This window comes from Carya illinoinensis, chromosome 9 (genome assembly GCF_018687715.1).
Source record: "Carya illinoinensis cultivar Pawnee chromosome 9, C.illinoinensisPawnee_v1, whole genome shotgun sequence".
In the NCBI taxonomy this organism is placed as follows: Eukaryota; Viridiplantae; Streptophyta; class Magnoliopsida; order Fagales; family Juglandaceae; genus Carya; species Carya illinoinensis.
Genome location: NC_056760.1, coordinates 38,051,596 through 38,063,877, shown reverse-complemented (window position 1 = coordinate 38,063,877; position 12,282 = coordinate 38,051,596). Strand labels below are relative to the sequence as shown.

At 34.5% G+C, this 12,282-nt stretch overlaps 1 protein-coding gene across 1 annotated transcript; it reads right to left on the bottom strand.

Annotated features, from left to right (window-relative positions):
• Window positions 1–2,903: 2,903 nt before the first annotated feature.
• On the bottom strand, window positions 2,904–6,098 carry LOC122275804 (heat shock cognate 70 kDa protein 2-like). Its single transcript, XM_043085064.1, has 2 exons — window positions 5,759–6,098; window positions 2,904–4,905 (listed from the first exon to the last, which is right to left on the bottom strand). Exons 1-2 carry the CDS (start codon window positions 5,970–5,972, stop codon window positions 3,158–3,160), a joined length of 1,962 nt encoding a protein of 653 aa, XP_042940998.1. The 5' UTR covers window positions 5,973–6,098; the 3' UTR covers window positions 2,904–3,157.
• Between the last annotated feature and the right edge of the window lie 6,184 nt (window positions 6,099–12,282).

Genomic DNA, 12,282 nt, shown 5'->3' with positions numbered 1-12,282 from the left:
TTATATCCGCTTCAAAATTACCTTCTTGCTTGGCTTGGAGGGTTATATATATATTGTGTAAATTTTTTATCACTCTGATCATGCGCTTAAGACTGCTCATGAAGCTTCAATATTGAGGTGCCGTATAATTTAAATGACACATTTAAGAAAGTATTTGGTTCTGATTTGATTATGCGGGATAGGTATGTTTTCCAACTGAAAGGACTATACAGCGAGTTCTGTCCATCAGTTATCTTCTGATCACGGGTGTTCTTGCTGAATAAAAATTAAGTGCTCTGCCAGACACTTCCTATCATAAAATGATTAAAATTGGTGCTTCCATAAAGCAATTTAATAGTAGTAAGATGCGATTACTACGTCATTTGTACTTCCAGACTATAATTTTTCGATTTTGCCTACTCAGAAGTTAAACTTCATGAACAGCTCGGATCTTTTCAGCCAGGAAAGTTGTGGGGCCATAGAATTAACGTATGTATACTCGTGAAATCTTGTGCTGCTTGGGTATGTCGGCCAGCCCAGAGATGCAGCGCCACGGTTTTTTTGCATTCAGATATTTTGGTCCATTGAGTGGTGTAGAATTCGTGTAACATCATCTTCATGCCCAGCGGCGGTATGCTTCTGAATATGCCAGAATGGTCCTGATCGTTTACAGAATCTATCTTTAAAAATAAAAAAAATAAAAATAAAAATAAAAAATAAAAAATAAAAAGAAGAAGAAAGAGCAAGAAAGAAAAGAAAAAAAGGTGGAATCGGGTAATCTATGACTAGGGTTAAGCACGAAAGGAAAATTTAACGATACTGTATATCATAAAAAAGTAAGATTTTAATAAAAATAATGTCAATTTAAATTTTGAATATGAAGACAACAATATTGATACGTAGATCGTTACGTAAATTTATTTGTAGGTAACAAAATTCCAAGCAAAAGTGAGTCTTCTTGAGAGGGGCAACCGAATCACATCATTTTATAATTCTCTGCAGATGGAAAAGAGATACACCAGAACTTTGAAATTTGACACTACCAATGGACGATGTAGCTCTCAACATTAATTACTATGATTGTTATTTCTCTCTCTCTCTTCAAGTTTTAGATAATTGTTTGGAGAGAGAATGGTAAAAGACTTATAATTCCTGAGTAATAATTGGTAATGTGTTCTTATAAGATTAATCCTTGTAATCACAGGTATTGACGCTGAGAGCAATGACAAATAAATATTGAAAAGGGCAATTAAATCAGATTTTTGAGTTCGTCTTTGACTAGAAAGATATAAACACAAGTTTGTGGGCTGGGTCATAAAACTTACATATCCGCGTCGCGGCCGTAGGTTATAAAACATACAAATCCATGGTGGCGACCGTGGTCTTAGGTCGTAGAGATCCACTACCAAACCATGGTTATACCATTGTAGACTGTGGCTTGGCCGTGAGTGGAGTAAAAGAAGTGGGTTGAGAAGATGAGAAAGAAAAAGAAAGAAAATGAAGTATAGCAAGTGAACCGTAAAAGGTGCCAGCGTGAGAGGAAGGGAAAGAAGAGAAGAGAAAGAACAGAAAAGAAAAGATCGTAAGTCGGAAAAGAAATGAGAGGAGAGAGAAAAAGAAATATATTTATATAAAATTTTTCTCATATAGATTATACAGATTGACGGGTGAAAGCTAGAGAGGTAGATTCTACCATATGTGTTTCTTAGTTAGGAGTTGCTCGCACTCGGGACAGGTGGGTCAAGTTGCCGGAGCCCATTGCCCAGCCTTAAGCACCGCAAATCTTCAGTGAGATTGCATAAAAACATGTTTTTTTATTTATGTCAATTCTATCAAGGGACCATTCTAGGAACAGGGTCTGGACCAAAGTTTTATATTTCTCCTTTTAATTAAAGCAATATTACTGGTTAGAAAATGCTAAACATCTTATAAATATGGACGATTGAGTCAGCTTTTAAGGTCTTTTTGCGTGTGGAGAGAGGACTAGAGGAGAAAAAGAATTTAGTTGAATGAAAGTCAAGGATGGCGTCTGCATGTTGATATTTTCTCGTCCTGCTGCAATCTCTATTTGTTGTATTGACAAATAAAGAAGCTGAAAATTATGTATTGTTCTCCTTCCAGATTGACCCAAAAAGCCTAGGATTAGTCCTAAAACAACTTGTTAAGGTTATTTTTGGATGTCAAGATCACTTCAATTATTGGTAAAACTCACTATTTTTTAAATTTTTTTATGAAAACATTCATCTCAACCTACTTTATATTTCAAACACACATCTTAACATATTTACATTCAAATACATCTCAATAAAATCTATAAAATATTACTATTTACATATCAATTCAGATTTTCTAAAATCACTTCGGCATTCAAATGCAGCTAAAGAGGCTACTGGTTGAGGCCTGCTTTGTTGTGAGCTTTTCCATTTGTAAAAGCTTCAATACACATTGATTTCTTTTTGTGGATTGTGCAGAGATGGTATCTGTTTTTGGGTAGCTCGAAGCAAAACCAGAAAATAATAAACTCGGAAGGCGATGTAGTCCCCAATAATCACTTTTGAGGGGAGAGATTGAGATGGAAGAGATCTAGGGAACATGTTTAAAACAAGTGCAAGGATTACAGGAAAGCAGTCCAGAGGGACTTTTTCAAAATTTAAATGCATCATATTTTATTTGTTGGTTTTTCACATTTCTGACCTTTCATCTTTATAGGCAGTAAACAATTTTTTATTCTTTACTTGGGCAATTAAGTCAACTTGATGTTTGAATTTAAACAGAACAGACAGAACTACAGGTGTTATGCATGAAGAACAAATTCTGTTAAGTATATTCTCATGTACCAAACATTCAATAAACCATGTGCTCCACCAGATGATGAACACCAAAATATGATAGTAAACGCAACAAAGAAAGCTCCAAACTCAAGGTTAAATAAAAATAGGGGGAAAATAATCAATTTACGAGGAAGAATTATCTAATGGTAATACCATATTCCAAAGAGCAAAGAAATTTAGCTTGGCAAAAGGTTGCCAGGCAACAATGCAACGATTTCATCGCGTGGGTAAAATCAAATCGAAGTAGCAGAGCAGCATAGAACATAAAATTTTGGCTTTGAACAAAAAATACTGATTAAAGTTCAAAGCCCCGAAATCTGATAGAATCAAATAAGAAAAACCATAAATTAGTCAACTTCCTCGATCTTGGGGCCAGCACCACTTCCTCCGGCGTGACCGTGACCGTGATCGTGACCATCATCATCAACTCCACCACCCATGTCAGCACCAGCACCTTGGTACATTTTTGCAATTATTGGGTTGCAGATGCTCTCCAACTCCTTCATCTTGTCCTCAAACTCATCTGCCTCCGCCAGTTGGTTGTTGTCCAGCCATTGGATGGCCTGCTCGATGGCGTCATCAATCTTCTTCTTATCATCTGAACCAAGCTTGGCACCAATCTTCTCATCCTTCACCGTGTTCCTCATGTTGTATGCGTAATTCTCCAGTGCATTCTTGGCCTCCACCTTCTTCTTGTGCTCTTCATCCTCAGATTTGTACTTCTCTGCCTCTTGAACCATCTTCTCTATCTCCTCCTTTGAGAGTCTACCCTTGTCATTTGTGATTGTGATCTTGTTCTTTTGACCCGTGGTTTTGTCCTCCGCAGATACATTCAAAATACCGTTGGCATCAATATCAAAGCATACTGTGATCTGAGGAACGCCCCTGGGAGCAGGAGGGATTCCTGAAAGCTCAAATTTACCGAGCAAGTTGTTGTCCCTGGTCCTTGTTCTCTCACCCTCGTAGACCTGGATCAACACACCAGGCTGGTTGTCCGAATAAGTAGAGAACACCTGTTCTTTCTTTGTGGGGATGGTAGTGTTCCTGGGAATCAACACGGTCATGACACCACCGGCAGTTTCCAGACCCAAAGAGAGAGGGGTGACATCCAAGAGCAGGAGATCCTGCACCTTCTCATTACCCTCACCACTCAAAATAGCAGCCTGGACTGCAGCACCATAAGCAACGGCCTCATCAGGATTGATGCTCTTGCATAGCTCCTTCCCATTGAAGAAATCCTGCAAAAGCTGCTGGACCTTGGGAATTCTGGTGGAGCCACCAACGAGGACAACATCATGGACAGTGCTCTTGTCCATCTTGGCATCCCTCAGACACTTCTCAACAGGTTCCATGCACTTCCTGAAGAGATCCATGTTGAGCTCTTCAAATCTGGCACGAGTAATGGTAGAGTAGAAATCAATGCCTTCATACAAAGAATCAATTTCAATGGTAGTCTGGGCAGTGGAAGAGAGAGTTCTCTTTGCCCTCTCACATGCTGTCCTCAACCTCCTAAGAGCTCTTGGATTGCCACTAATGTCCTTCTTGTTCTTCCTCTTGAACTCCTGAACAAAGTGGTTCACCATTCTGTTATCAAAATCCTCTCCACCAAGATGGGTGTCACCAGCTGTAGACTTCACCTCAAAGATACCCTCCTCAATAGTGAGAAGAGAGACATCAAAGGTACCACCACCAAGATCAAAAATCAAGACATTTTTCTCGCCAACACTGGTTGCCTTCTTGTCAAGACCGTAAGCAATGGCAGCAGCCGTGGGCTCATTGATGATACGCATAACATTGAGACCTGCAATAACACCAGCGTCCTTTGTAGCCTGACGCTGAGAGTCATTGAAGTATGCAGGTACAGTGACCACAGCGTTCTTTATTGTGGAACCAAGGTAAGCCTCTGCAATCTCGCGCATCTTCATAAGAACCATGGAAGAGATTTCTTCAGCAGCAAATTGCTTCTCCTCACCCTTGTAGTTGACCACAATCATGGGCTTCTCTCCAGGGCCGGGAATGACCTTGAATGGCCACAATTTCATGTCGCTCTGAACAGAGGCATCACTAATTCTCCGGCCAATTAACCTCTTTGCATCTGCAGAGATGGGTAATTGCATATATTAGACATTTTGACACTGAATCATAGTTTATTCTTCTACATATATAGAAAATGTGCACTACCACTACCAATGCATACAACTTCCATCACGCAGTTAGAAAACTGCTCCTCAACTTCCATCACGCAGTTAGAAAACTGCAGGAGCAAATCAAGTTTCTCCTGGAATTTTATATCTAGCGCCGTACGATTCCACATTCAACAAGCAGCTCACTATTTGCAAATCAGGTCTTCTTATCGATTTCTCTAACTATTATTAAACTTCGTTCAAATCATCTTCAATGCAATTAAATAACAATAAATAAGACAAAAAAATTCAATTTAAATTGAAGTACCAAGCAATGGCTTAAATCAATTTTGATGAATAACAATCATTCATTCTCGAACCTACTTATTCACTTATTCCCGCCACTCCGAGACAATATAATTATAAATTTGAAAATATGACTGATGCCCGATTAATAATTACCTCTTCAAAACGAGATAATAAAAAACGCACTCCTCACTATTATGCAGATAGATTGCAGTGCTAATCTATATAACAATTGCATGCGAATACAAACTCAACAATGAAGATCTGAACGATTATAAAGAAACAATAATTAGCCTAAAACAAATATCAACTTACGACCGCAAACAAAGAATTTTCTCTATTATGTCAAAAGCATAAACCCGAGGCCAAAATGCCAACAATAAATAAAGGAATCACATAGAAAGAAAGCAAGATCTACATGCATTCTGGAAACTAGACATATAGCCGCAAACATAAGCACAGGCATTAAGATCTAAGAAGCAGCGAAAGATAAAAAGGTCAGCGGAGCTCAGATCTCACCAAAGACCGTGTTGATAGGGTTCATGGCGACCTGGTTCTTGGCCGCATCACCGATCAAACGCTCCGTATCCGTAAAGCCAACGTAGGACGGCGTTGTTCTGTTACCCTGGTCATTGGCGATGATCTCGACGCGGTCGTGTTGCCAAACTCCCACGCACGAGTACGTAGTCCCGAGATCGATCCCGATCGCTGGGCCTTCTCCTTTGCCGGCCATTTTGATGGTTATGTCGACGGAATGAAAAGAATAGAATCGAAAGAGAGGAAATAAAAATCTGAAAGCAAGCTAAAGAAAAATGAATAAAAGAGCTAGCTAGGGTTTCGACGAATGGAAAAAGAGCGTAGCTGAGCGCAGTTTATATAGTGCTAGGATTAAAAGGGTTCGAGAATGTTCTATCAGTATTTTTAAGTTTGGAGCCGTCCGTTTCAAATGGAAACTGACGGGTTCAGATTGTTTTGATGTTTGCCTTCACCGTCCATGCCGACTCGTCTCCCGTCCTCCCCATTAATTGTACTTTTAAAAATAAAATTTATATAATATAAAAATATATTTTAATTACAAAAAAATCTATTAAAAATAAATTTGTAAATTAATCTAACTTTGGTTCGGTTTAATGGTAAGATGAGAATTTTAAATTTTAAGGTGAAATATTAAAATATTATATTTTAATATTATTATTATTTTGAGATTTGAAAAAGTTAAGAAAAAATTGAATTATTTATTATATTTTATATGAAAATTTAATAAAATTATAATAATGAGATAAGAATTTTAAGTTTAAGATGAAAATTTTGAACTGTCAAACCGAACCTTAATGTTGTATATTAGATTTTAAAATTGATTTAGGATTTGTTTGAAAATATATACTATCTCAAAATTCTCATTTCATTTTATCATATCTCATTTTTAAACATAATTCAAATATAAAATTTTCAAACTAATCATTACAATTTTTTCAAATTTTTAAACAAAAATAATATTAGAAAATAATATTTTAATTTTATAATATTTTTCATTCAACTTTTTTTTCTCACATATCCTAAAACTCAAAAAATATTCAACTCATACCACCTCCTATTATTCACAAACTATTTTACTGTTATTCACAAAATTTTTATATCATCTCACTGCTCAAATAAGCCCTTAGCATATTATGTTAGCTTGTGAGTTTATTTTTATTATATTTCTTTGTAATTATAGCACTTTTTATATTAAAAAATTTCATATACGGTAATTTTAGACTTGTAATCTTTAAATTTTATCTTAGAAGTTGAGTTTGGACTCATTACTGTAAAAAAAATTCACTTCAAATAAAAGAGACATAAGAAATCTCTATAATAGCATCACTTTATATTATTTAAATGCCTAATAAATATTGTAGTCATGCTCATTTCAAGCATATATCTCTGGTTATATTAAAGTTTTCAAATTTAGATGATGATTAAGAAGATCTCGAGTTATTCAACTATGGGATTAAAGTTAGATTGGCAAGGTATTTTTTTTATAAATATTACTTATTATCTTCACATCACATATTAATATAATAAATTATATATTAATGTGTAATGCAGAGGATAATAAATCGATTTTTTTTTTTTTTTTTATTAGGAGAGAAAAGTGGAAGTGCTCATGGGGTTCATGATAGGGTTGGGGTACATACGTGGCTTGGAATACGGGAATTGGGACCTATTCTCCCTTCACTCAGTCGGCAAGTAATTGTAGTTGACGATAGTGATCACATGATGTGACAAGCTAATCGAAGTAGATAGATCATAGAGAAATACTACACATCATCTTATACCACACACTTTATATATTAAAATATTATTTTTTATTTTTTATTTTTTTATTTTATTTTATTCTTATTAAACTAATTAAATTATTCTATTTATCATCCACACACTACATATTTATTATAGAAAAAATGAAAAAAAATTAAAATAAGTGTAGTGTGTGAAGTGTGAGGATGACAAGAAGATTTTTCCTAAATCATATATACCTTATAAAAAGATTACCTATGACTTTGATGAATAAATAAATTATTCTTATAAATTTCACAAAATAAATTATTTCTAATATAACATGTGAATTCATCTATAATTTGTATGTACATTAGGATCGTATTTATGAAGATTCAATAAGATTTGCAATTAGGATCGTAAATCCTATTATATTTGTGAATGCTTAAGATATTATTATTGCAATGTAATGAATTCAAATTTATGCAAATTAATACAAGTTTAATAAATACATATGATTTTGATCTCTTTAAATAACGGATCTAAGATTTTCTTAAGATTAATTAATTCGTTTATTAAAAAATCCTCATTGGTGTTAACATATCTTAATCAAGTTCAAATTCTTAAAATACAGGGCTATTTTTACTAAGAGAAATAATATATACAGTTATAAAGTATGCAAACTCCATACATTCTTTTTTTAAAAAGATAATATATATAAGACTCATATGAAAAAATTAATTTTTTAATAATAGATTCCACTCTTTTTAAAAAAATAATAATATAATCACCGAAGATTTGTACCGATTATATGAACAGAAATGAGATTTTTTTTAGCATTTGAGTTTTTTTTTTTAATTATTGTGTTTTTATTTTTATTTAAAAGAAACTACACAAAAAATGCTATAAAAAAACAAAAAATGAAAAAATTGCTTTGACGCTATCAATACAAAAGGTCGGTAGCTTTTGTTGATAGATGTAACATTATCTTTTTTAAAATAAATACACAACATTTACACAATCTATAATTATATATAACATTATTTTTTTATTAATATAAATTAGAGTTGCAAGAGAAGGAATTAAGAAATTCTAAATAGGGTCGTAAATGAATAAAGCTAATCGAGATCAGTCGTTAAAATTTAAATTGTATCGATTCATTTATTAAATTATGATCAATTGCCAAACGATTCAACTCGTATAAAACTTCACTCCACATGTCCAAACTTGAATCATTTGCTATTTATTATTTATTATTTTTTATATTGTTATGTCTATATTTATAATGAGAATTTTTTTACATTTAAAGAGATTAGTGAAAATCATGTTTCATATAGTAAACATATTATTTGAATCCTTAAAAATATAATCATTGATATACATATATGTAAATTTTATAAAGATATTAACAAAAAATCAAATAACCTATTTTATTAAATGAGAAATTAGACGAGCAAAAGACATTTCTCGCCTTCTCTACTATCAAATCTGAGTTTTTTTTTTCCCCCCCTTCTCGAAGTGTCCAGAGCTTTTATACAGTTGGAAATTAATATGCTCAGGAAAGGTTGGGGCCAACGACAACTCGTCAACGAAGGAAATGAAGATTCTACTAAAAAGGAGCACGCGGAAAGACTTTTTCTTTATTTTCTTAGCTGGCCACCGATAATGAGGGTGCATGCGCCTCTGGGCTCGCCCCAGCTTTAAACTATTCATGGGGCCTTCAGGATGCTTTCTTCTTCTGGCTCAATCATAGAGCCCAAAACAATTTTGAAAATATTGCATGTAAAGAATATTCTTTAATCATTTTTATATATTATTTACATATAATTAATTAAAATTATTATTTTATATTTTAAAAAATAACTTAGCTAGTCACATTAATGAAATGTACAGAAAATATATAAAAATAACTGCAGATAAAATTTTTAATAAATAATAAACACAATTTAAAACTATAAGGAAAAACTAGAGATAATCACAATAACTACGTAAAAAGCATATCCTTGTTATTGCTTCATATTCACTCGAGGAAGCTCCACTAGTGGCAAGTCTTCTTTTTGTTTCCTATTTCTGTTTTTTGGGAAAGTTGGAAATTAATTAATTTTTTAATCGAGTAACGATACACACTACATGACTCTCATTCTGCTTTTATCTTACTATATAAGATGTAACATATTTATTACGATTGAATAATAAATAATTATTTAATAAATAATCATCCAATAATAATAAATATTTCATAAGATGGCAATATAATGTATATAATTTTCTTTTGAAATCCTAATGATCTCTCATATTTGCTTTCGACTTGTGAACGTCCTTTGTATATAAAAAACTCATTTTCTTTACAAAGTGAGGTGAGTGAGATCTTCACACTCGTCTTTCTCTCGCTGTAGTATCTCCATTTAAAAGTTGAAGGCAATAAATGAGAAATTCTCTTCCTCGCCTTACAAGAAAAAAGCTTTTTATGTCACTTAAAATCGTTGCAAAAAATATCTCGATTTTTTTTAGCATCGTTGGAAAAATGAATATAAACATAAAATTATTTCTTTCGCGACGATATTTGTCGACGCTAAAGGATATCCACTCCGACGCAAAATCGTCTCCAAAGGTAGGAAATTACCCTAATAGTGACTAGAGTTCAATGTCACAAAAACAAAATAGCACCACATATAACCTCATTTTTGTCATGTATATATCGTCACAATTAACCTCCCTTGATTGTCGTAAATGGATTTTTTTTGCGTCCATTTATATTGATGCAAAAATTCACTAGTGTCACAAATAAATTTCCATTACCATCCATATATCTCGTCGCAAAAGCATTGACTTGTCGTAAGTGGATTAATTTGCATTGCTCTATATTGTCACAAAAAATATTTTCCCATTTACAGTAAAGGTGCCTCCACCATGTGTATGAAGGAATTCCCTCTCCCTCGTTTGCATCTCCCCATTTATAAGGTGGAGCTATATATGAGGTGGGAATTAAGACACCCTCCCCCTCCGCATATTTGGAGAATTATCTCCAATCATTACGTGAGGTATATGAGTATTTATGAAGAGGTTCCTTTTTTGTTTTTTTTTATAATGCTTGTTTGCATGTGGAAAGCATGTACATAAAAAATTTTCATTAAGGCAGAATTAGACAAAATGATTATGGATTCTGGAACTTAAATTGTCCATCAGTACATGACTTTTACAATCTTCAAAATGATCCCTAAAATATTTGTCCTTTCGGCCTTCCTATGTTTTAATCTCATATATTTATATATATATAAAGTGGTTATCTAATGGAATTTTATTGTTTTAACGGTTTTTTTTTTATGTTTTTCTGTTAATTTTAACGATGTTCATCTAAAGTCTGTATATTATGAATACAACTTCCTTAACTCGAGTTTCTTTAATTCCTTGGAAACCAAAACGACATGGGAACCGAATGCAAAGGGTTAGATTTTCGACTATTTAGCATTTTCCTCAGTTTTCCAAGCAGTCAAATGTTCCCTTAACAAAAACTACAAGAAAACACGAAAACGGAAAGAACCTAGAAAATAAAAAATACATGTGAGTGTTTCGAGATGCAGAGGGATGAAGCTTTGCACGAGAAGGAAGAATCTCTGAGGTCAAGTGAGAAGGTCATGGTAGAATTGGATGGCAATCTCTGCTTAGTTGCCACAGCCGTGATGCGAAGCACCGTACCTACACCACTCTCACGACGCCAACTATCAGGAACGACGTTGAAGTCAGCCTTATTTTGCTTCTAAAAAATAGAGCAAGTTCGCAGCAACAAGTTTGCCTAGCTTCTTCACCAACATTAAGGTATTCTTTGAAGCACAATACAATTCTTGAGCTTTGTCTTCAAGTTCCTTAAGGGGAGAGTCCCCACGTCTATCAACAAGCATCACCTCCATAGACGTTTCACTAGGGTCAATTGCTTTAAGCGACATTAATGGTGGCACCTGCCTACCTTCCTCCTCATCATTACACATCAGCCACAGATACAGTTTCATTCCCAATATGTTATAGAAACTGTCTGATATCTTGTCAGTGTAAGATGAGCAACCACTAACCTGAACAACAAGCAAATTTACATTTGTTGAAAGATGATGTAGAGAAAGTTAAACGCTAAAAACATTCCAAATAGCGGTAGAGCTAATTCAATAGAAGTTTAAAGAGTTACTAAGTAACTCACAATGATCACAGGTAATTAACTTTATAGTATAGCAATATATTTGTAAGGCCACATGGCTAAGTAGATGGAATGAAGCAGTATATAAATTCTAGATAGTAGCTCAATGTGAAAAATAATAATGAATATGTATGCATGCGCGGCCTAGAGAGAGTACCCTGAGACGATATGAAACAGTTTCTGCATCCGAAGTCGGCACCGGTCCACCCTCAACCATGAGCAAGGGCTCACAAGCGAGACTAGCTTGGGAAGCAAGCCTCCTAGCAAGAGTAAGCTGCAGATGCTGACTCTCCCTCACCATCTTCACCGAGATATCCCCACGTGTCTCCACCGCCTCCTCCTCCTTTTGCCACTTACATGTAGCCCTTCAAGGGCAGCACGTTCCGTAGTACCCGATATGGGTAATCCTGCTCAAACTTACACCACTCTGTTTCGGTGAGGTGAAAACAGAGGCTTACATGTGGCATTGCTACGTGTAGGAGGAAGATATGCGGCAGTGGCTAGCTTGGCAGGGTGTGTTTTTACAAGTAGAAGGTTGACGTGTGTGTGGAGCAAACACGGTGGCTAAGTCAAACGGACTTCATTAATTTGGGAAGTTTTA

Excerpts from the sequence above, each read along its gene's own strand:
- LOC122275804 (XM_043085064.1), bottom strand. The coding sequence starts at position 5,972 with ATGGCCGGCAAAGGAGAAGGCCCAGCGATCGGGATCGATCTCGGGACT. Across the intron at positions 4,906-5,758 it reads CCCTATCAACACGGTCTTTG|ATGCAAAGAGGTTAATTGGC; the intron begins GTGAGATCTGAG and ends CCATCTCTGCAG.